Source organism: Rhinatrema bivittatum, chromosome 1, assembly GCF_901001135.1.
Source record: "Rhinatrema bivittatum chromosome 1, aRhiBiv1.1, whole genome shotgun sequence".
NCBI lineage: Eukaryota > Metazoa > Chordata > Amphibia > Gymnophiona > Rhinatrematidae > Rhinatrema > Rhinatrema bivittatum.
In genome coordinates, this window is record NC_042615.1 from 133,056,907 (window position 1) to 133,081,446 (window position 24,540).

At 41.0% G+C, this 24,540-nt stretch overlaps 1 protein-coding gene across 2 annotated transcripts in view; it reads left to right on the top strand.

The window, feature by feature from the left end:
- The window catches only part of SGCZ (sarcoglycan zeta), a 939,669-nt gene that overhangs the window by 639,602 nt on the left and 275,527 nt on the right, over positions 1 to 24,540 (top strand). The window contains exons 4-5 of one of the 2 annotated variants that reach the window (XM_029587183.1): positions 2,840 to 2,962; positions 21,460 to 21,532. In XM_029587183.1, coding sequence (XP_029443043.1) covers positions 2,840 to 2,962; positions 21,460 to 21,532 — 196 coding nt within the window. The remainder of the gene's footprint in view (positions 1 to 2,839; positions 2,963 to 21,459; positions 21,533 to 24,540) is intronic. The other variant, XM_029587188.1, reaches the window with a different exon arrangement.

The window sequence follows — 24,540 nt, forward strand, 5'->3', positions numbered from 1 at the left end:
TTGTTATTAAAAAAGAGGATAGTCTGATTTTTGGAATCCAATGGATTGCAAGATCCGAGGCACCATGGTTTTACTAGAGGTAAATCTTGTCAGGCAAATCTGATCAATTTCTTTGGTTAGGTGACTAGAGAGTTGGATCAAAGGAGAGAGCTAGACATAGAATACTTGGATTTCAGCAAGGCCTTTGACCCGTTTCTGCACAGAAAATTTATAAATAAATTGAGCATTCTAGGTATAGAACCTACAGAGACTGAGTTAGAAACTGGTTGAGCGGGAGTTGGCAAAAAATAGTGGTAAATGGCATTTTATTTGAGAAAGGGGTATTAGTAGCAGTGTGCCTCAGGGATCAGTCCTTGGACTGATCCTTTTCAACATTTTTGTGAGCGACATAACAGAAGGATTGTCAGGAAAGGTTTGTCTTTTTGACAATCATACCAAAATTTGTAACAAAGTAGACAGCAAGGAAGATGTGGGAAATATGAGAAGGGATCTCGCGAAGCTTTAGGAATGGTCTAGGTTCTGGCAGCTAAGATTTAATACTGAACAATGCTTTTAGGATGCAATAACCCAAGGGAAAGCTACAGTAATGGAGGCGAAATTCTTCCAAACACAAAGGAAGAGCATCAGGATCTGGGGGTGACTGTATTTGATGATCTTAAGGTGGCCAAACCGATGGATAAAGTTATGGTAAAAGCCATAAAGATGCTTGGCTGCATAGGGAGAGGAATGGTCAGTAGAAAAAGGGAGATAATATTGCCCTGTATAGGGCCCTGGTGAGACCTCACTTGGAATACTGTGTATAATTCTGGAGACCACACCTTCAAAAGGATATAAACAAGATGAAGTCAATCCAGAGAGTGGCTACTAAAGTGGCCAGTGATCATCATTCTAAAGCATATAGAGATAGACCAAAAGATCTAAACATGTACAATCTGGAGGAAAGGCAAGATAGGGAAAATATAATGGATACATTCAAATATTTCAAAGGATTCCATGTTCAGGAGGGGAGCCTCTTTCAACAGAAAGAATGATCTAGAATGAGGGGTCATGCAATAATGTTGAAAGGGGTAGTTCTAGGAGTAATCTTAGGAAATATTTCTTTACAGATAGTGTGGTGAATGTATAGAAAACCTTCCCAGCGTTAGAGACAAAAACAGTATCTGAACTCAAGAAAGCAAGGGATTTGTAAGGATGTGATGGGAATTATAATGCTAAATAATTTGGGTGGTTGGGCAGACTATATGGGTCTCATGGTCCTTTTCTGCCATCATATTTCTATGGCTAACTGCCTAGAAACACCATGTGAACATGTCTACGTAATCCAGATAATAAAATAAGGTCTCCTCTCTGTACCTCTGCCAGCCTCCAGATCTGCCACACTTGCATGCAGAGATTGGACTCATTCTCAAATTGAGAACTTCTTTGCACTGGGTGCACACATACATACAACCTCTCATATCAAATGGTAGATAATCATACTTGTGACTCCTGCTGCCAAACACTAGATTGCCCCATCTCACCGGACTACTGACTGCATCTTAATATTATTGAGTTGTTTGTTATTTTAAGGTTGCTAAGGGAGAACATATGCTTAATCTAATGTAAAGTCTCTAAAATGTATTTGGTGTATTTTATGTTTCTTTGACAATTACTAGCCAGGGATCTGCATTTAAACTGTCCATAAAAGCAGGGTTATGCCCTTCTTTTGTCTACATCTCTAATTGATGCTTGCTGCGGCCCAGATTTAAGCATAGGCAACTTAGGCAATTGCCTAGGGCACCAAATTTTGAAGGTGCCAAATACCCAGGCAAAACAGGAGTGCAAATGTGCCAAGGAAGAGCCTGCTCTAGCAATCCAAGTTAAAGAGGCACTGCCATGGCGCTCTAGGACTCTGGAGTTGAGTGAAGGAAGAGGGACTTAACCCACTGTCTGATCTTCAGGTCTCCCACCTCGCACTCCCCAATCCTGCCTTTGGTGCCTAAATCTTAAATCCATCCCTGTTCTTGCTGTGAAAAAGTTCCCTTTTGTCTATAAATCAAGGAATGTGCTTGGGGTGGATAAGAATCAGGGAGAGAGGATAGGAGCAAAAGGCACAGAAATAATTTTTAAAGGCTTTCACACTCAGAAGTAAGCTATTTAGCTTTTAACTATGCAGTACGTTATAAACGGTGCAGCTCCTGCCACACACTTTATAAAATACTAGCCTACATCTCTGGAGGCAGACTTGCATGCCTATTTGGTGGCTTACATAGAAGTGAAAACTGGACTCATACCATTTATAATTGCAACAGAGATTCCATGTAAGTTTTGCACCCACTGGATTTGAAAACAGAATTTAAATCATTTTAAACTGCATAAATTAATTAATCTTGGATTACATTTTATACAAGTTGGAAACACATTGCGAAAAGAAAAAAAGGTGATAGATACTTTTATTTTCTTTTGAATTTTGGTCAATGCATTTACTTTGAATACTCCAAAGCTAAGTTTACTTGTTTGCATATCAGATAGTTATTTCCTGTATGCATCATTTCCTTAATGAAAAGTATGTGCTATGTATACTAAGCATTTTTCCTTCATAGATTTGATTTGTGTATCGAGAATGTTGGTATATAAAAATTATAAATAAATAAATAAATAAATCTGGCCCTGGAATGAACCCTGTAAGCAGATTTACATGATGTTCTGAATATATTAAACCTAGGTACAAAGATGCTAAACCGAGACATGGAATTCAAGATCCATTACTTTCTTAATTAGAAATAAAGTATTGCTTGTCTTTATTTCACCAGATTTATTTTCACTTTTAAGATCTTTCTTATCTTTTTATTGGTTGCAGGAGCTGATGCTGTGGAAGCCCAGTGTAAAAGGTTTGAAGTAAGAGGAAGTGAAGATGACAGTGTGTTGTTCTCTGCAGATGAAGATGAGATCATTATTGGAGCTAACAGATTGAGAGTAACAGGTACAATTATACTTCTGAACTACCCTCAGAAGCCCAGGGAGGGAGCTATGCAATGTTGCTTTGGGTTCGTGTCCCTTCTACACAGCAGTCAGTTCTGATAAAGCTCTATAGGCAGTGCTAACAACCCAAAGAGGACAATTTTAAAACTCCCAGCAGGTTATCTAATTTTCAAAGGGGATGGATACGCATATGTTCCCTTTGAAAATTGTTTCATAAAGTACCTAAGGACTTTGCATCTGTTTTTTTGTGAGGGTGAAATCACCATGAAAAATAATGTGCATAGATTTGAAATTCCATTCTACTTGCACTACTTTCTCCCCTGACCTAAACACTCCTCTGGGAACACTTGCTGAATGTGCACTAGGGAAGGCTGTATGCATGCATATGGATATATAGATAGACAGAGGTTTCTTTGAGTGTATATCAATTTATTGCAGCTAAAATAAAAAAAAAATATTGTAAATCATACATAAGCATACATAAGGGCCATGTTCCAAACACATTGTAATCTGTGATGCCTGCCAAAGGAAAATCACTGAAATTACAGGGCTGTAGAGGGAGGGGGTAAAAGGATGAGAGAAATCCCCAGTTAACAAGTAATAGTTTACAAAATGGTTCATGGTCATGATTGAAGACACTTGTGAAATTTTTTTTAATTTTTGCATGAATGCAAAATGTATCATAGTCAAGGGATTATGAAAAATATACATTCTTATGGAATATTTTTCTTCTGACCTATGGGTCTTCATTCATATGTTTTCAACTTTTTACCTGTTTTTCCATTTTATTCAGTTTAGGGTGATTGTGAGCGTAGCATAACAAGAAACACATAATGATATCCATACTTTAGGCATCCAAGCTTCCCACTCTGCTACATTGAGGTCTTTTCTTCCTGCGTTAGACAAAATCTTCCAGGAATTTGTTGTAGAAAGCATTCTCCTATGTATGAAATGAATGCTATCTGGATGCATAACATCAAATATGTATGGGGAAAATATGTATGCAAGGTAAAAGAAACATTTCTAAAAATGTTCTCAAGTTAAATCAGGAAAGAACACATTTCCATTACCATATCAAATTATATATGACATATATTCATCTTGATAGATGGTATTTGTACCATTTAATAACATGATGGCTGTGTTTCAGTAAATTTGGGAGGTGTGCTGTGCAACATTCATTTCAATAACTTTATAGACAAAAAATCTTGTACGAACTGGGAGCTGACATTCTACTTATACTAAATGCTAATTAGATTATAGGGCCTATTTATTAAACTGCAATAACCTTCTTTTTGCTCAAAAGGCAATTTTCATGCAGCATATGTATTGCTATATTTTATAAGCCATTATTGAATAGAATCTCAAAAAGGCTATTTTTGTAGCTCAGAAAGTGCTTTTGGCTAAAAATAAATCATGCACTATGAACATTTCCATAATACTATGTGCTATTCAGTATGCTAACTTCAGAAAACAAAAGCCACTGAAGTAATGAAAAGATTTTTTACATTTGTTCCAACCTTGCGGTACAGCCTCCTTAACATTCCTTATAAAGCATAAAGGTAAGGACTTCATTTTCATTTTTATTTTGTTTTTAGGAATTTCAATGTTATTTAAAAAAAATCTGTGGAAAAATGACTTTTCCACTAATTTTTCTCCTGTGTGTTAGAACAGTCATTTTCCCACCGATTTTTTTTTTTTGTTATAACATTGAAATTCCTAGGAAGAATAAAATTAAAACTGAAAACTAAGGTCCTTACATATACAGTACATAACATTCATTTCTGTTATGGTTCAATGACATGGTTGCTGCACTTCAGTAGACTAATAAGAATCAGAGAAGAGAGATACAAACAGAAAAAAAGCACATGAGAAAGCATGAAAAACATTTTTATGCTTTACTTTCTAATTTAAGAAAAGATTCCAGAATGTTAAAATATAAACCACAATTTTGTGAGTCTTAGGGATCCGTTTTCATCCACTGTCCAGCCAATGCACAGGCTGTTGGCTGCATGTTGATGGCCCTATTAGTCACTCCCGCGCGATACAGAAAGCAAAATGTGCAGCAAAGCCGCACATTTTACTTTCAGAAATTAGCACCTACCCAAAGGTAGGTGTTAATTTCTGCCGGCACCAGGAAACTGCACAGAAAAGCAGTAAAAACTGATTTTCTGTGCACCCTCCGACTTAATATCATGGCGATATTAAGTCGGAGGTCCCAAAAGTTAAAAATAATTTTAAAAAAATTTAAAATCAGCCCGCGGATCGAGGGTTGAAAACCGTACGCTCAATTTTGCTGGCATCCGGTTTCCGAACCGGTGACTGTCAGCGGGTTTGAGAACCGACGCCGGCAAAATTAAGTGTCGGCTGTCAAACTTGCTGACAGCCGCCGCTCCTATCAAAAAAGAGGCACTAGGGATGCGCTAGTGTCCCTAGCGCCTCATTTTACCGCGGGCCCTAATTTGAATAATTTTTTTTTCTGAATTGCACGCACAGGAGAGTGGCTTGTGCGCACGCCGGGAGAGCGGGTGCTTGCCTGCTCTCCTGCGGTTTTTACTGTATTGGCCTGAAAGTTAGCCAGATAAACTTACCAGCCAACTTTGTCAACACCACTGAATATACATGCTAACTTAAAGTTAGCCAGATAAGTTTATATGGCTAAGTTTAGCACTACTATTGGGCAGACCTAATGTTATTCAACTATGTTTTCTGGATAATGCTGAAAATCAAGATTTACCTGGCTAACCTAGCCAGATAACCTGCTCTTTCCCCACCCTGCCCCCAAGCTAGCCGGATAAATTTTGCCAAATAATGTGTTATCTGTCTATCTTGGGTCTGATCAGCTGACATGATTTTCAAATCTAAGGTAAAGAAAGTGTTTGCAATGTGAGTCTTTGCATTTCAATACTACTACAACTGATTTTGGGCCGGATTTTAAAAGGGTTACGCATGCCGGGTCTATTTTTAAAAGGCTGGGTGCCGCACGTAAAGCTCCGGGATGCATGTAAGTCCCAGAGCTTGCAAAAAGGGGCGGGAAGGGGCAGGGAGTGGGTGGAGAGGGGCGGTCCAGGGGCGGGGAGGGGTCAGGCTCCTGGCCCAGTGGCCATATTTGCCAGGGCTGAAGTAAGTTTTGCAACAAGACCCAAAAAAAGAAAAACGTAGGGGGAAAAGGGTGGGGGAGATAGGAGAAGGGAAGGGAAGGGAAGGTGGGTCGGTAGGGAAGGGGGAAGGCAGCGTGGCTCGGCGCGTGCAAGGTGCACAATTGTGCAACTCCTTGCATGAGCTGACCCCTGATTTTATAACATGCGCACACCTGCGCGCACATGTTATAAAATCAGGCATACATGCGCATGTGCCTGGTAGTATGCGCACATGTACGCCGCATGCGCTTCTTTTAAAATCTACCCCTTAGTGTTTAGAAAAGAGAACCATCATACCAACCTGCGATATTTGAACTTTAGTTATGGTCAATGCTTTTACCTGCAAGGGTCACTTATATTTATTTATTTTATTTATTTTTTTTAAAGTTCTTATATACTGCACCCTCCATAGTTCGGGCCTGTTTACAATAAGACATGCATAATAAATAATATTAAATAATTTAAATACAAAATAAGATATATATCGACATAATAATAAAAAAAAAACAACTAAATCAGATAGTCTCAGATAAAATAAGGAACACAAAATAAAGAAAAGAGGGAAAAATGAGAAAGGAGCAAAAGACATGAAAAATGAAGAGATTACACTGGTAAACAAATTTCTGGGAACATTTTGTTTCCGCCACAATCTTTGGTGAAACAAGTAGATTTTAACAAGCTGAACACAAATATGCATTTATTATGTCTGTATTATGTCCCATTTGCCAGAAAAGTGCGATATACATTAAGCATTGTTACGTGTCTGTAGCATTTTATTTTCTTATTTTCTATTTTCCAGAGAATTCCTAAATTAAAATCTTTTCTAAGAATTGTTTAGATTTTTTTTAATTGCTTATAAAAACGTATGCTTCCCCTTCAAAAATTTAATTTAAAAAAGCCTGACTCGATATCATGTTTCATAATAACTGCATCAGGGGCTCTTTATTTTTTCTTTGCTGGTGCGGAGGATGACAGTCACAATTCTCACTGACTTTAATTTAGGAATTCTCTGGAAAATAGAAAATAAGAAAATAAAATGCCATATCACACAGAAGGCAATATCCATATCACTGAGAAAGCACTTACTAGATGCCATAAAGTCTCAAAAGCGTCGGTTATCATTCCATAAACACTTGCTCTGTGTTCGTTTTATGCACGCATGCATGATGTACGTCACTTATACGTGGGTGACATAATTGGATGACATGAAACAATGAAATCACATAGGACAGGCTACAAAAAACACTCCACTCAATTTCTTTATTCAAACCTAGCAGGATGACTGTTTGAAATTGGAAAATCCATCTCTACTCTTGTTGGACAAGTTTCAAGAATTGTGACCGCCGTCCTCCTCACCAGCAAAGAATAAATCAAGAGCCCCTGAAGTAGTTATTACAAAACATGATATTGTGTTGGGCTTTCTTGAATTGGACTTGTTGAAGGTGAAGTTTATGTTTTTATAAACATTTTAACAAATATAAAAGTGTCCTCATCTTAGGATCGATGATTGTAAGTGCCTTTGCATGTAAATGCATTGAACATAACTAAAGTTCATATATCGCAGGATGGTATGATGGGCCTCTTTTCCAAACACTAAATAAACTGTGGTAGTATTGAAATACAAAGATTCACATTACAAACGTTTTATTTACCTTACTATTTTTTCGTATACATTATTGTTGTTCTTGTAGATGAATTTCAAATCTACCATTTGACTATCCAAATGTAGATGAATAAACTGCATTGAATATCTGCCTATTAATCTCCTTGTAAAAAGTTGCACACGTCTAATTTGTCTTTTGTAACCCAAGGCTCTTAGCTATAATATTCATCGTAATGTGTTCTGCAAAATAATTCCAAAAACGTCTCCTTATTGATGCTGATTGCAACCTCTAAATTCCAACCACTTTGAAGTTTTTTAATCAGCCATTATGAAAATCTATGGTGTTCAGGGACCTTAACTTAAAAAAACATGGAATAAACAAATACATTTAGAAATTTTAAAAATTATTAATTAGCCTTTCTTGTGATTATATCATGATAATTTATAAATAAATTATTTTTTTTATGGGGAAGGTTCCATCAGTTTCCTCCTGATCCTTTGGGCTTCCAATTAAATTAGAAGTGGGCTGGAATTGTTATGAACTCTGCTACCCGTGGGTTTCCCCTTGAGCAGGCTCACTCACCATGCCGGCTTTCTTCACCCGACGTGGCAGGACGCCGCCGTCGGGCCTCCAATGTGGCTGGAGCCGCGGTCTCGTCTACCCCACGCGGCCCGGTGGCCGCCCCGGATCTTCATCTTCGCCGTGGTCGGAGCCGCAGCCTTTTTGCCCCTCCCCACAGGGCCGGGGCTGCCCCCGATGTCATTTCCATCTTCGCGGCACTAAGGCCGCATCCCCGGGCTAGTCCGGCAGCTGGAGGCGCCCCCAGGGCTCCCCACAGCGGCTAGAGCTGCTGCCGACGTCAGGGCCTGCTCCTCAGGCCCTGCTTGCGTCTATATGCACAGATGTCGGTGCAGGCTGCTGTCTGCGGTCCTCCACAGCTCCCTGCTGCTTGCTTCTTAGGCGCCAGCGCGCGCCTCTCTACCTGATTTAAAGGGCCAGGCACAGGAAGTGTGCTGGCCCCACCTGTAAGTGGACTTCCTGCTTGAGCCCTATAAGAGGGCTATCTTCTCAGTCTGCTGTGGCCTTGCATCGAAGTACCATCCCCTCTGGAGGCTCCTGCCTGCCAGAGTCTTGTAAGGTCTTCTGTTCGTGGAGCTCCTCGTCTCGTCTGCCTTCTACCACATCTTCATGTCTTGGTGTTCTGCCTGAGGTCCCGGTCCATGTTTTGATGTCTCGTCATGATCTTCCTCATCCTGATGTGCCTGCCTTTCCAGATGTTCTTCCCTGCATCTTCAACTGGTGCTCCTGAGCCTTCCGTGAGCCATGGTTCTCGGAGGATGTCGTGCCCGAGAATGGAGTGGCCTGCAGGTGGGATTCGTCCCTGTGCTCCTGAGCCTCTGTTCCCGCCAGCCATAGAGGGAGCTTCGGATGACACCGGCTTCGTCATTGGAGTTCCTCTTTGCCTGGATCTTCCCCGCGCTTGTCCCGCTCTCCTCTTGGTCCGTGGACAGCCTCAAAGGCTGTGTAGGGCGCGCAGTGGGACAGGGTGGTCCGCGACCAGTCCATTGGGTCTGCCCGTGAAGGTGGGCTGAGTAGGGCGCCCTGAGAGACAGTGCAAAGGTCCTCCCTCCCAGCTGTTGCCAAGTACCAAGTGTCTGCGTCAGTGATGCCGTCGCATCAACCAAGTGTCTTCGTCAGTGGTGCCGTCGCATCAACTGTGTTTTGTCTGCGATGCTGTCGCATCGACCATAGTCCTGTCTACGTGTCAAGGCCTGTCTGCCCTCAACTTTAGGCCAGGCCTGCTGCTCCATGCTGTTCCTTGCAGCAGGTCCGAAAGGGCTCGGAATGGTCGGAGGACCATTCAACTTCCAACATCCTTGCGTGCTGGCCTTGGAAGTTTGCAGCCCTGGCAGAGGGTCAGCCCGTCAGCCATCGTGGGACACACCATTAACCCTCGGCCCGGCCCTGAAGGTCTGGGTTCGGTCTGAGGCCCAAGGGCACACTAAATCATCAGAGTGTAACAGGAATGTGAATGAAACCAATTGGGGTGCTTCACCTCTATCATGTGGTCAAAAATGCAGAGGGAAGGGCCCTGCATGCCTCCTGCCCATGAACAGATAGGACCACTGGAATGGTAAGCCTTTATTCCTGAGGGGTGCAGGAGAGTTATGCTGTCACTATGGTAGTACGGTTAGTCGAGATGGAGAGGGGAGCAAGGAATCCTTCTGTTAACTGGCCTTTTCACTTTTGGGTCAGTTAGCACAGGGGATTAGCTGAGGCTGGCATGTGCACTATGTATGATTTGGGGTTAACTTACTTCAATGCATCTACTATGGACACGCTGTGTCTGCAATTTTTTTTAGCATGGATGATGGAGTCACTAAAATTTAGTGCATAGTACATTAGCTATTGCTCCACCATGCACATTAAGCAGCAATTTTCAATTAGCTTCTGAGGTTGCATGCATAACATGCATACTTTACCTGAATTTTCAAAGGGAAACCACACTGGCACTTTCCCTTTGAAGATTTGGGTAAAATATGTGCACTAAAACCACAGGCCTAGTCTTCACCTACTCTTTTGTGTGAGTTGCCGAGAATGGAAAATCATGCACAGACTTTTGAAAATGTCATGTATGCATGCTGTTTTCCTTCTCTGACATGGCCAAAGGAAAGTCTCTTTTTAATGTGCCTAAAAGTACACATGTTGATAACCCCATACATTCTTTTTAGCTGCTCTGAGGGCGACAGTTTACATAAAACTGTACTGCTACAATTAAACAGTTATATATTTATTACAACAACAATTAACCATTTACAAACATAAAAATAGGAACTTTTATCTGTATAAGGAACTATGGTAAAACAAAATTCAGACTGAAGAAAAATGTGTATGTTCTTAAAGCATCTTTCTACAATCAAGGCTTTACTATTTCTTTCAGTAGAAAAGAGTGAAGTGGATGCTAAAGAGAAACTAATAGTTTCTATTTCTTAATTCATTTAAATTTTAATTGCTTCTGTAGTACTTACACCAGTTCCAGGTGTTCAGTTTGTTCACTATTGATCTACTACTGAATCTCTCCTTATCTCTCTTACCGATTCTATTCTATCTAATATGGACAAAAAACAACCACATCTTTTGATACTACTAGATCTCTCTGCAGCCTTTGACACTGTCAACCATTCATCTCTATTAAAATGTCTGGCAGATATAGGCATTAAAGGAACAGTCTTCAGCTGGTTCAAATCCTTCCTAGCAAATAGACAATTCAAAGTAAAGATTAACAACAAAGAATCACAACCGATCCCTTCCAACCGGGGGGTCCCTCAGGGTTCCTCCCTTTCCCCTACCCTCTTCAACATTTACCTCTTACCTCTATGTCATCTACTTACTAAACTAAACCTAACTCACTATCTCTACGCGGATGACATGCAGATACTCATCCCAATCTCAGAATCCTTACAAAAAACCTTGGCTCACTGGAACAATTGTTTGCAACAGATCAATCATCTTCTCTCCAGCCTTTGCCTCATTCTTAACAACAACAAAACTGAGATCCTAATCATCAATCAAGACATCAACATCAAACTTCTAAACCCAGCTGACCTACTCAACTCATCCACTCCCATATTAAATCACTCACCACATGTTCGAGATCTAGGTATCATGCTAGACAATCAGCTCAATTTTAAAAAATTCATAAGCACAACCACCAAAGACTGTTTTTATAAGTTACAAGTCTTAAAAAAATTGAAGCCTCTTCTTTATTTCAACGATTTTCGGATGGTCCTACAAGCCATTATTCTATCAAAAGTCGACTATTGCAATTCGCTTCTCTTTGGCCTTCCATATTCATCCATCAAACCCCTCCAAATGCTACAGAACTCTGCAGCCAGAATCCTTACCAATACGAATAAAAGAGATCACATCACCCCCATTCTCAAGCTCCTCCACTGGCTGCCTATAAAGCAAAGGATCCTATATAAAGTACTCACCGTAATTCATAAATCCATTCACAATATCTCTCCTCTTCAATTATGTAACCAACTACGCCCTCACTCCTCCTCTAGACCCATCAGAGGAGCATATAAAGGCACACTCTATGTACCTTCAACAAAATCCTCGCATCATAAACGTGCCATATCTACAGCAGGCCCCATTCAATGGAATGCGCTCCCACCAGACATTCGGCTTGAGTTCTGCCACTCTTCATTCAAAAAAAAACTTAAAACCTGGCTCTTTAGCCAAGCTTTTCCAGGACCATGATCATCATTTTTTCCCCTCCAACCAGCAAGAACATATCTTCTTCACAAACCCCCATTTTCCATACCACTACCTACTTCGGTATCTAATCTCTTGCTGCAGGACACTTGAGACGTTCTCACTTATATGTTATAATTTTTATGCTCAATAAGACCTGTCAACTTAATTGTTTAAGTCTTTTTTTTTTTTTTTTCTCCTTTATCTTTTGGTCATCAATGTTACAACGTTATCATTAAATTTTGAACTTATGTACACTGTTCCAAGTTTCATAACCTTGTTCTATGTAATGCCTTTTGGCAATTTTCATGTTCTGTTTCAATGTAAACCGATGTGATCTTTATTTCATATAGGAACACCGGTATATAAAAATCTAAAAATAAATAAATAAATAAATAAATTAGCAATCTGACATACAAAAAAAAAAAATCCATTTCAATAGAAATAATTTTCCACTATGAGTTTGGTATAAGTGCGATAAAAGAAAATTCCAATCTACTTTGGTTCTATTAATGTGGGTTGTGGAAAGTAAAAGTCACATAAATGACATATGCAGACTTTGAAAACATCTTTAGATAACTCTAAGGAAAGACCAGATGCTATGGCATTGGCAGTGTTCACTGGATAAGATCTGATAGCAACTTTTATTCAATATAACTGGTCACATGGAAAATTGACATGATTAAGCTTTTTTTCAGATCAGTTCAATATAATTTCATTGGATAATATATTTTCCCACAAGTTAGTACAGGAAATGAAGAGAAGACTGTGGTGTACTAACGTATTTTAATTTCCTGTGTATAATAAGGGACTATATTATAGATATCACAATCCTATATATAAATACATGTAGAGAATGAGAGAGAGAATATGCAATATCTTAAAGCATCAGTATTTATATTGCAGCTTGTTTATTACCTACATTATTTGGAAGATAACTTGCTATGATTGGAATACCTTGTTTCAGTGCTAGATCCAATGGCCCATGATGACTTTTATAGACATATTTCATAATGCCTAAAAGTTCTACAAGTTTTGGTAGTCTATCTGCCCATAGCCTCATAAGTGTCACTCTCTGATTCAATTGATTTATATCCAGTTTTGTAAGATAAACTATTAAGGAAGTAGAAAACCAAAAGAGACCATTCCTATTCAGAAAATCAATGAAAAATTATTTTTCTGATTTTTTCTGGATATAGGGAGGCTAATTTTCCCAAGGCATTTACATAGGTAAAACCCATACTTTACCTGAGGAAATGGTATGTTATACAATTGCCCACCTGTTACACAGGTAAACATATGCCTGTATAACTGCTTTTCATAAGTTTAACTTTAGAACATAAGAACATAAGAAAATGCCATACTGGGTCAGACCAAGGGTCCATCAAGCCCAGCATCCTGTTTCCAACAGTGGCCAATCCAGGCCATAAGAACCTGGCAAGTACCCAAAAACTAAGTCTATTCTATGTAACCATTGCTAATGGCAGTGGCTAAGTGAACGGGGTGAGCAAACTAGAAGGGGTGAGCAAACTAGAAGGCGGGCCCCTCAGGGGAACTTGAACACTCCTGAAGGGAGGGGGGCACACTGACTGCTGTTACGATTTAAGGGTATGTGGACCCTTGGCCTGAGGTGTGAGTTGTTACCAGCTGTGGGGAGGAGACCCACAGGCCCACACCATTGGGAGGTGAGGGCAGGTACGGCAGAGAGCTCTGGGTGACACTGTGGAGAGGTCCCAAGGAGTCAGGAGGAATTCTCCAGTAGTCAAGCAGGCTGAGAATAATATCTGAACTGAGACCCCCGAGGGGGAAGGCGCCAGGCAGGCCGCAGAGCCAGAAGGATTGAGACTGGCATGCAGGAGGTATACCGGAGAGACACCCCCAAGGGGTGGAGCTGTGAAGCAAGGGCAGTGCAACTGTAGTGAAGTAGGCCAACCCGCAGAACAGGGAAGCCTGAGTCAGGTCTCCAATGATGACGCACGTTGAAACCCGAGGAGCGGGGAGCACAGACAGTCTCTGTATAATGGAGAAGCACAACCCAGAGGAGCAGGGAAGTGCTGGCAGTCATTAGTAGCATGTAAGTGCGCCCCGAGGAGCGGAGAGCCACATACAGTCAAGAGTAGCATGAGAGCACTGCCCCGAGGAGTGGGACGGTGCTGAGAGTCTCTTGTAAAGTATGAGGGCGCAGCCCTGAGGAGCAGGGAAGTGCTGACAGTCCAACACAGCACATAGGCACAACTCCGAGGAGCGGGGTAGCACTAAAGTAAACTCCCAAGTGGTAACGGTGTTCCAGGGGGCAGCCCCAAGGAGCGGAGAGCCTAGTCGAGTAGGACTTTGGGAAGTGCAGGGCCAGCCCGAGGAGCATGGGAGGCCATAGAGAGCACCCACTGGCCCCCAAGGAGCAGGTACCAGATAGAGTCCAAAGTCCAACAGAGTCCAATAGCGTAGCCACAGGAACACGGAGCAGGAGCTAGTAGAGACGAATGGAACTTGTTGCCAAGTCGGCTAGCTGAGGGCCAAGGTGGAGCTTAAGTTCCTTGATCTGATGATATCATCAAGCCAGGACGCCCCCGAGGTTCCCACCGAAGATGCTTCAAAGGAGGGCCTGGTGGCGCGCACGCACACCTAGGAAGGCAAAGAGACAACATGGATGGTGGAGGCATCTTGGCCGCCACGAGGAGCCATGGGGAGCGCAGTGGTAGAGATTAGCCTGTGCTGCGAGCAGACCCAGGGAGGTCTGAAGAACGGTGCAGGATGTAACAGCAGTTGCAGCCATCTGTGACCGACGGGCATAACAGTACCCCCCCCCCCCCCCCTTAAGGCCCCTCTCCTGGGGTTTGGGTTTGCAAGGATGCTTATCGTGAAAATGCCGAAGAAGATCCATGTCAGGATATTGGCCATGGGTTCCCAGCTGTTCTCCTCAGGTCCAAAGCCCTCCCATGAGAGGAAAAAAGTCAGCATGGCTTTCCCCAAGGCAGGTCTTGCCTCACAAATCTGCTTCACTATTTTGAAGGAGTTAATAAACATGTGGATAAAGGTATAATGATAGATGTAGTGTACTTGGATTTTCAGAAGGCGTTTTACAAAGTTCTTCATGAGAGGCTTCTAGGAAAACTAAAATGTCATGGGATAGGTGGTGATGTCCTTTTGTGGATTACAAACTGGCTAAAAGACAGGAAACAGAGAGTAGGATTAAATGGACAATTTTCTCAGTAGAAGGGCGTGGGCCTCTGGGATCTGTATTGGGACCCTTACTTTTCAATATATTTATAAATGATCTGGAAAGAAATATGATGAGTGAGGTAATCAAATTAAAAAAAACATTCATCAACCGCACCACAAAGGACGGCTTCTACAAATTACAGATATTGAAAAGAATAAAACCACTTCTTCATTTTCAAGACTTCAGAACAGTCCTACAAGCCATAATTTTCTCCAAGATAGACTACTGTAACTCTATCTTGCTAGGTCTCCCTTCCTCTTCCTTAAAACCACTCCAGATGCTGCAAAACGCTACTGCCAGGATTTTAACAAACACCAGAAGAAGAGATCACATCTCCCCCATTCTCAAAAAATTACACTGGCTCCCAATTCACTTCAGAATACTCCACAAGGCCATCTCCATCATCCATAAAACCATCTACTCTCAAGCCCCACTCAATCTTCAAATCCCACTCAGACTATACTCCTCGTGAAGACCAATCAGAGAAGCATATAGAGGATCCCTACACGTTCCACAAACAAAAGTTACACACCATCAAACATTCAGAGAAGGGGCCTTTTCCACCGCTGGACCATCATTATGGAATACCATCCCCCCTGACCTCAGACAGGAACCTTGCTTACCAACACTCCGAAAAAGGCTAAAGACATGGTTGTTTAGGCAAGCCTTTCCTGATCACATCTGACAATCACAATGGACTCTCATAACTTTCTCCAGAAATACTACATCCACCTGTAAATTTTCCCATTAACACTATGTAATTAATCTGAACACTATGTAATTAATTAATTTAATTGTTATTGACTAAATCATTCCAGCTACTCTTCTACTTCTCCAAGTTCTAATTTCCCTTGTTTTATTGTAACTTTCTTCTCTACCTATCATCACCAGTTTTTGTTCAATGTTATCACTCCCCTGTTTCCTGTAAACCGGCATGATATGATTTTATCATGAATGCCGGTATAAAAAAAGCTTTAATTAAATAAATAAATAAATCAATAAATAAATAAATAAATAAATGATACAAAATTGTTCAGAGTAGTTAAATCACAAGCAGATTGTGATAAATTGCAGGAAGACCTTGTGAGACTGGAAAATTGGGCATCCAAATGGCAGATGAAATTTAATGCGGATAAGTGCAAGATGATGCATGTAGGGAAAAATAACCCATGCTATAGTTACACAATGTTAGGTTCCATATTAGGTGCTACCACCCAAGAAAGATATCTAGGCGTCATAGTGGATAACGCATTGAAATTGTCAGTTCAGTGTGCTGCGGTTGTCAAAAAAGCAAACAGAATGTTGGGAATTATTAGAAAGGGAATGGTGAATAAAACGGAAAATGTCATAATGCTTCTGTATTGCTCCATGGTGAGACCGCACCTTGAATACTGTGTACAATTCTGTTCGACGCATCTCAAAAAAAATATAGTTGTGATGGAGAAGGTACAGAGAAGGACGACCAAAATGATAAGGGGAATGGAACAGCTCCCCTATGAGAAAAGACTAAAGAGGTTAGGACTTTTCAGCTTGGAGAAGAGACGGCTGAGGGGGGATATGATAGAGGTGTTTAATATCATGAGAGGTCTAGAACAGGTAGATATGAATTGGTTATTTACTCTTTCAGATAATAGAAAGACTAGGGAGTACTCCATGAAGTTAGCATGTGGCACATTTAAAAATAATCGGAGAAAGCTCTTTTTCACTCAACACACAATTAAACTCTGGAATTTGTTGCCAGAGGATGTGGTTAGTGCAGTTAGTGTAGCTGTGTTTAAAAATGGATTGGATAAGTTCTTGGAGGAGAAGTCCATTACCTGCTATTAATTAAGTTGACTTAGAAAATAGCCACTGCTATTACTAGCAACAGTAACAAGGAATAGACTTAGTTTTTGGGTACTTTCTAGGTTCTTATGGCCTGGATTAGCTACTGTTGGAAACAGGATGCTGGGCTTGATGGACCCTCGGTCTGACCCAGTATGGCAAGTTCTTATGTTCTTAGGTATTCCCATCTTCTTCCATGTTTCCTAATGTCCAGGACATCTCGGACTCGATAGGTGACATCTGCTTTTGAGGTTAGTGGTAAGGGATCCGGTGGTTTCTTAGACAATCTTGAGAGAATCAGAGGCTTGAGGAGAGAAACGTGAAAGGCATTTTGAATCTTGAGCAAGGAAGGCAGCTGGAATTGGTAGGTAATGGGACCTAGATGGTGAAGCACCAGAAAGGGGCCAATGTACTTAGGAGCAAAGTGGGTTGAAAGCAGCTTGAGCCAAATAAATTTGGTACTGAGCCATATCTTATCCCCAGGCTGAAACTGGGGTGCTGCACGATTGTGGGCATCAAAGGCCTTCTTCGATCTCTGGGCAGTTTGCTTAAGCAGCTGTTGGGTATTTTGCCACAATTGATGCAATTCTTGTGCAGTAGCTTGCACTGCTGGGGATGCCACTGAGTGCGGGAGCTGGAATGGAGGCAAAGGTTGGCGTCCATAGACCACCTGGAAGGGTGACATGCCAGGACAGATGGGAATTCAAAGCAAACTCTACCCAATGGAGGAGGTTGTCCCAGTTGACCTGCCACAAACTCTCGTAGGCTCACAAGAATTTCTTTATTCTACTGGTCCTCTCTGTTTGGCCATTGGCTTGAGGGTGGAAAGCCATGGTGAAATCCAATGAAATATTAAACTTCTTGCACAGATTTTTCCAGAAGCATGTGGTGAATTGAACCCCACGATGCGAGAGAATATGCTTGGGAAGAATGAGGAGTTGGAACACAGGCTGAAAAAACAATTTGGCCAGCTGGGGCGCCATGGGAAGACTGGGCAGAGCCACAAAGTGTGCCATCTTAGAGAAGTGATTGACAGTGACCCATATGGTGTTTTTCCCCTTGGAGATGGGCAAATCCACAATAAAGTCCATTGCAAAATGGGTCCAGGGTTCACGTGGAATGGGAAGTGGCTGCAAGATTTCCCATGGTCTTCCTGCTGGAGGCACGTAGGGCAGGATTCTACTTAAGCCTGGGTATCCTTCCGAATTGTAGGCCACCAGTAGTACCGCTGAAGTGTGGAGAGAGTCCTGGACTGACTCGAATGTCTGGAGGTCAAAGAGTCGTGAGCCCATCACAAAACCTTTTGTCTGAGCGGGCGAGGGACCACTGTCTTCCCCGGTGGTACTGGGAAGGTAGCAGACAAAATGACCTTAGCAGGGTCTATTATATGCCAAGGGGTATCAGGAACATCCTCAGTGACGAAAGACCTGGAGAGGGCGTCGGCATGACCATTCTTATTGTCTGGGCGATAACGCAGTATAAAATTGAATCGAGTAAAGAAGAGGAACTAGTGGGCCTGGCGAAAGTTTAAACGCTGAGCATGATGGAGATATTCGAGATTCTTATGATCCATGTATATGGTAATCTGGTGTGCACCTTCGAGCCAGGTTTGCCATTCCTCAAAGGCCAGCTTGATGGCCAACAATTCTTTATCCTCAATTGTGTAATTATGTTCCACTGGCGAGAAGCATTGGGAAAAAAAAGAACAGGGGTGCAGAATGTGAGTAGCAGAGTATTGACTCAGTATAGCTCCTACTCCAACTTCGGAGGTGTTGAACTTGACCACAAACTGGCGCATAGGGTACGGATGGTGGAGACAAGGATCATTAAGGAAGGCAGACTTGAGGTCCTAAAAGGTGGTCATAGCTTCGGGTGACCACTGAGAGGGGTTGGCCCCCTTGTGGTCATGGCCGTGAGTGGTGCGGTCAGCATGGAATAATGGTGAATAAAAGAGCGATAGTAATTGGTGAAGCCAAGGAATCTCTGGAGAGCCTTGAGGCCTGTGGGCTGAGGCCAATCACGGATGCTCTTTAATTTTTGAGTATCCATTCAAAACCCCTGGCTAGATACCACGAAGCCCAGGAAAGAAATGGTCTCTTGTTTGAAGGAGCACTTTTCAAGTTTGGTGAAAAGTTGATTATCTCGCAGCTGCTGGAGGACTCGAGAGACATCCTGGTGATGGCTAGGAAGGTCTTGAGAGAAGACAAGAATATCGTCAAGGTATACAACTATGCACTGGTAAAGTATATCTCTGAAAACCTCATTCATCAGGTTTTGAAATACCGCAGGCACATTGAAAAGCACAAACAACATCACAAGATATTCAAAGTGACCGTCACACGTGTTAAGGTGGTTCTTCCACTTGTCGCCATCTTGGATCTGGACCAAATTATAGGCTCCATGAAGGTCTAGTTTCGAAAAGATATTTGCTCCTTGAAGCCTGTCAAAAAGCTTGGAGATGAGTGGCAGTGGGTAGCGATCCTTGAGAGTAATTTCATTTAGGCCACAGTAGTTGATGCAGGGAAGGAGGGAGCCATCTTTTTTCCCTACAAAGAAAAACCCTGCTCCAGCAGGGGACTTGGAGGGCCAAATAAACCCTTTGGCCAGGTTCTCACAAATACATTCTGACAAGGCTTGGGTCTCCATCTGCGAGAGAAGGTAAATCCTACCCTGAGGAGGCTCCGTTTTGAGCTGTGCAGTCTGGATAAACAAGCATCGGGGAAACTTACTTGATGCAGCGGTTACTACCTTAACCATTAAGCCTTATGCTCACCTTTGATGCAACTCCAACATTACTCTCTGCATCAATGGCAGGGGATGGCAAGAAATTTCAATCAAACAGTTACCAACAAGGGCCCTGAACTTGGTGGTTGGAGAAACAAATAAATTTGGGAAAATATATGTGGGAGCTTGCTAGGCAGACTGGAACGGCCGATTGGTCTTTTTCTGCCATCATTTCTATGTTTCTATGTTTCTCCTGTACTTGAGCCATCGGCTGCCAGTAATCAAAATGGTGCCGACGGCCCTTTGCCCTTACATAGTAAGGGCAAAGGGCCTTTCCCCTTTCCCCTTACTATGCCCTTTGCCCTTAGGGCAAAGGGCATAGTAAGGGGAAAGGGCCGTTGTTACCATTTTGATTACTGGCAGCCAACAGCCCAAGTGCAGGAGATCATTCCCGGACCCCCGCTGGACCACCAGGGACTTTTGGCAGGTCCTAGAGGGTCAGGAGGGTGGGGGGTTGTAGTTAATTAAATTTAAAGGGTTGGGGGGATTTGTTTTTTTTTCCCCATAGAAAGAGAACGATAAAAGTTTTCTGATCCGGGGAGTGGACCGAAATGGCCCTCCCCAGACCCGAAAACGAAATGGGGACCAAAAGAAATTTTATGCACTCCCCTAATTTGCTCCAGAAGATGCACAGACGCCCGGGAACAGAGCCGGTTTAGTACACCATTTTTTTTTAATTTTCCCCCTCTGAATCCTGGGTGCATCTTATGGTCAGGTGCATCTTATGGAGCAAAAAATACAGTACATCAAACGTATATATGTGCATATATTATAAAATGGCTGCATTTCTGGGCGTAAACCAGCATACAAACTTACATGTACACCCATGTGGCTTTTTGAAAGTTATCCTTTATGAGGGAACTTTCAAATGGATGCACAGGGGCACATAGAAATGTGTGCATCATTGTGCACCTGGAGATGTGGCCATTTTATAACACACGCGCACATATGTGCACGTTATAAAATAGCCTAGGTACGTGTATGTTTTTGCCTAATTTTAAGCTTGTGCGCACCCAGAAGCGTAAATCAGCTTACAGATGTGCAACTGCCTGCAATTTAAAACAGATGTGCATACAGCTGGGGACCGGTTTCACCAGTTTATTCACCAGTTTGTCCAATGTTCTCCTAGATCCTCTTAAATCCTCTGGTTATACAGCCTACTCGCCTCCCAGTTAACCCAGACCCCTCAAACCCCTAACAGATGCCTGCATTTTTTAAAAATTTACACCTCCTCCTCCCTAGCAGAAGTAAAGTTACATAACACTGGACCTGGACGCGCATACTGGCTCATAGGTTCTTGTGCACACCTCTCTTGCCCTGTCCCGGATCGCCCAGGTTCCATCCACATCATGCCCCTTTTTCTTCCGATGCAATATACGTGCCCATCGGCATTTATGTGTGCAACTGCCTGCTTTATAAAATAGGGTGGACACACCCTAGTGCTAGATGTTCTCCCATCTTCTGATTTGATGCACGTTCAGCCTTTAAACTTCACCTCTATATGCAAGCTAATGAGTTTCCTTAATGTATCTATCAAAGTAAAGAGGGAGCATTTGTAAATTGATACCTTATCCTTACCATTACCTGGAGAGAAATTTCAGTGGGAATCAATTTCTGCATTTTGTAGATTCTAATAATAATTCTAGTTTCAATCCATTAATTTTAGGAACAGAAGGGGCTGTGTTTGAACATTCTGTGGAAACACCCCACATCAGAGCAGAACCATCTCGAGACCTCAGGTATGTTTTTTTCCACTTACCTGTATACGTAAGATAAACTTTACTTTTTGACAATTTTATAGGATTATCTATGATGCAATTTTGCACAAGAAATACTTTTTAAACAATAATCTAGAAGCTTTGATATATGGTATTTTCCAGCAAACCATTAAAAATCATACAATAGGACTAGCTGGAAAGCAGGAAACATCATGGAATGCGGTTTTATTCTGAACCAGTGCATTCACAAAATGTATTTTCTACATAGTGCATTGCTATTTTCATTTTATTGTACTAAAATATGCAAATGATGGACAATTCCAGTTCTTGAGGGTTTCAGCCTGTTCTGGTTCTCAGGATATGCGCAATGAATGTGCATGATATACATCTGAATACAAATCCAAGACCAAATGGGTTTGTATTAAACACTTCTAAATTGCCCAAACTGGTAACAGCATCAATTTATAACATAAATAAAGTTAAAATAGAACACAATAAAATAAAATAGGCAGTCATTATTCAATATACAGTAAACATGTAAATATATAGAAAACAAAATAAAACATACATGCACAACAGAACCCAACAGACCATGCCCACAGTCTGGGTAAAAAGCACAATTAACCAACAAAGAAAGATTGGGAAAGAGCTAAACCTTCATACTTTTCCTAAAGCATAAATAGTCATTCATAAGAAATATTGAGTTGGAAGGACTATTGCAGAGCTGTGGAGCTATGCTGTAAAAAGACCCTGCATCTAGTATTATTTAGCTTTGCTTCTGTGGGAAAAGCCCAATGGCCTTTCTCTACAGACCTATTAGTGCCTGCTAATATATCTCATGCATATTTGTTGCGGAAACTTGACTGATTTGCAGCTCTCAAGAATCAAATTGCCTACCCTGTGCTGTATAGCCCAGACGTTGACCAGTGACAACCTGGTTATTGCTCTCTTAAACCAAAGCAAAAAAGAAAAGAATATTTTGTGTGTATGGAGAGAAAATTAATATTTTCATTGTATTTTGGACATTGGACCATATTCTTAAAATCTATTTTACCTCATGGTATGGGCTATTCTCTTAAAAAATTGTTTACAATTATTGAGCATAACATTCAAACGAATGCGCCCGGTGGCATATGTTCACATATATGGCTTCAAGCAGATATATGCAAGTATTTTATAATCAGTGCATATGATGAATATGCATTTTATGAAATACTTATATCTCTTTTCTGCAATATACATGTTTGCAGACTTATGTGCAAATAGATAAAGTCCATTGAAACCACGCATATTAATGCATTGAACACGTGCACTTTTCCTGCCTATTTTTAGAAAAGACATACATTTATTTTACATGTAAAATAAGATTTACTTGCATAAGTTGACCTATTTTGAAACGTATCTGAATTTAACCTGTTTACCAAATAGTCCATCAGTTCACCGAGTCCTTCTCCTGGTCATCGACACCTTCCTGGTTCTTCAGCCTAAACTCCCCCAGTTCACCCAGACCTCCCACCCAGTCAGTACTATACAATAAACACGTTTAATAGCACTTACGCCAGATAATTAGCAGATATAAAAATAAGCAAGTAAGTTGACAAATGTATACAAATAAGTGTCTTGCAAAATAGCAACTTATGCATGTAAGTGTTGACCCTGCCTTTGAGCTCCTCTAGATCTACCCTTTTTTACATACATATACTATATGTGCACATGAAAATAAAAATACACATGTATTTTCAACTTTTATAAAATATGTAGATGGTACTTATGTGTGCATATGCTATTTTCTATGCACGTGGGGTGAATTTTAAAAGCCCGTTACATGCATAAGTGTGGTCTGGGTAGAGCATGGACATTCCAGAATTTATGAATGAAACCAGCGCATTAATACTTACATGCACAAGAACGTGCTGGGGTCTCCTACTGTGTAACTTTACTACGAATGGCATGTAAGTTCTAAAACAAAAAAAAACCTATGTAGTCAATAGAGTTTTAAGGGTAGGGGTTAACATGGTAAAAGAGAGGCTAATTAACAAGGAGGGTTAAGAAGTCCTGTCCTTTATCTGGGAGAACTGGGAACAAACTGGGGAAACTGGTAATTGTGTAGCATGCGTGTCTACTAAAATCCCCCTACTTACGCTGTAGAGGCGGCATTTGCACGCACATACGCACAACCATATAAAATTGTGCACACATGTACACTCGTAAATACTATTTCATACCATGCATACATATACATGCATATGTTATAAAATAGCCATGTCCTTTGGTGCAAGCCAGCACATGCACATACAAATGCACTGCACACTGGTATCAAAGTTACCGGCACTATGTTGTGAAAATTCATCCCATTGTATTTTATTTCATCTTAGAATGGATTAATAAATATTCCATTATATAACTGTATTGTAATATCTGATGATTCACAACAATATGCAGAAATAAGAAACATTTTGTTTTCTCTGCTTTATTATTAATGTTTGAGTTTACATTTGTAGTCAAAGGACAGACATGATGGGTCTTTCTTATTCTCTATTTGTCAGCGATACCTATGTACTGCTTTCAGAGGTTCAGAACTGCAGCACAACAGGAAAAGGCTACTAAGGCAAAACTTGTTGACAGATATTGGATTCCTAAAGCCTTACATTTGAAATAATTTAATTCAGTTGAGCATATAATTCAATATCTAAACACAACATATAACTAGAAACATGGAATTATGATTCATATAATGATGGTATCACAGTTCAATTTTAACACGGTTCAGCTTAAATGAGGAGTTCTGTTAATATTTTGTAATGACTAGTTATCTTGTTTGAACAGCAATATGCTTGTGACCAGGGGTGTGCACAGAAAAAAATTATATTTCAGTTTATTAATTTTTTTATGCCTCCATAATTTGTTGCATTTGTTTCATATGAAAAACAAATTGTCATTTATTCATGTCATTCATTTATTCATTTCCCATTAAAATTAATAGGGAAAACAATGCATCCTATTTTGTGCTACAAAATTGTGATTTTATA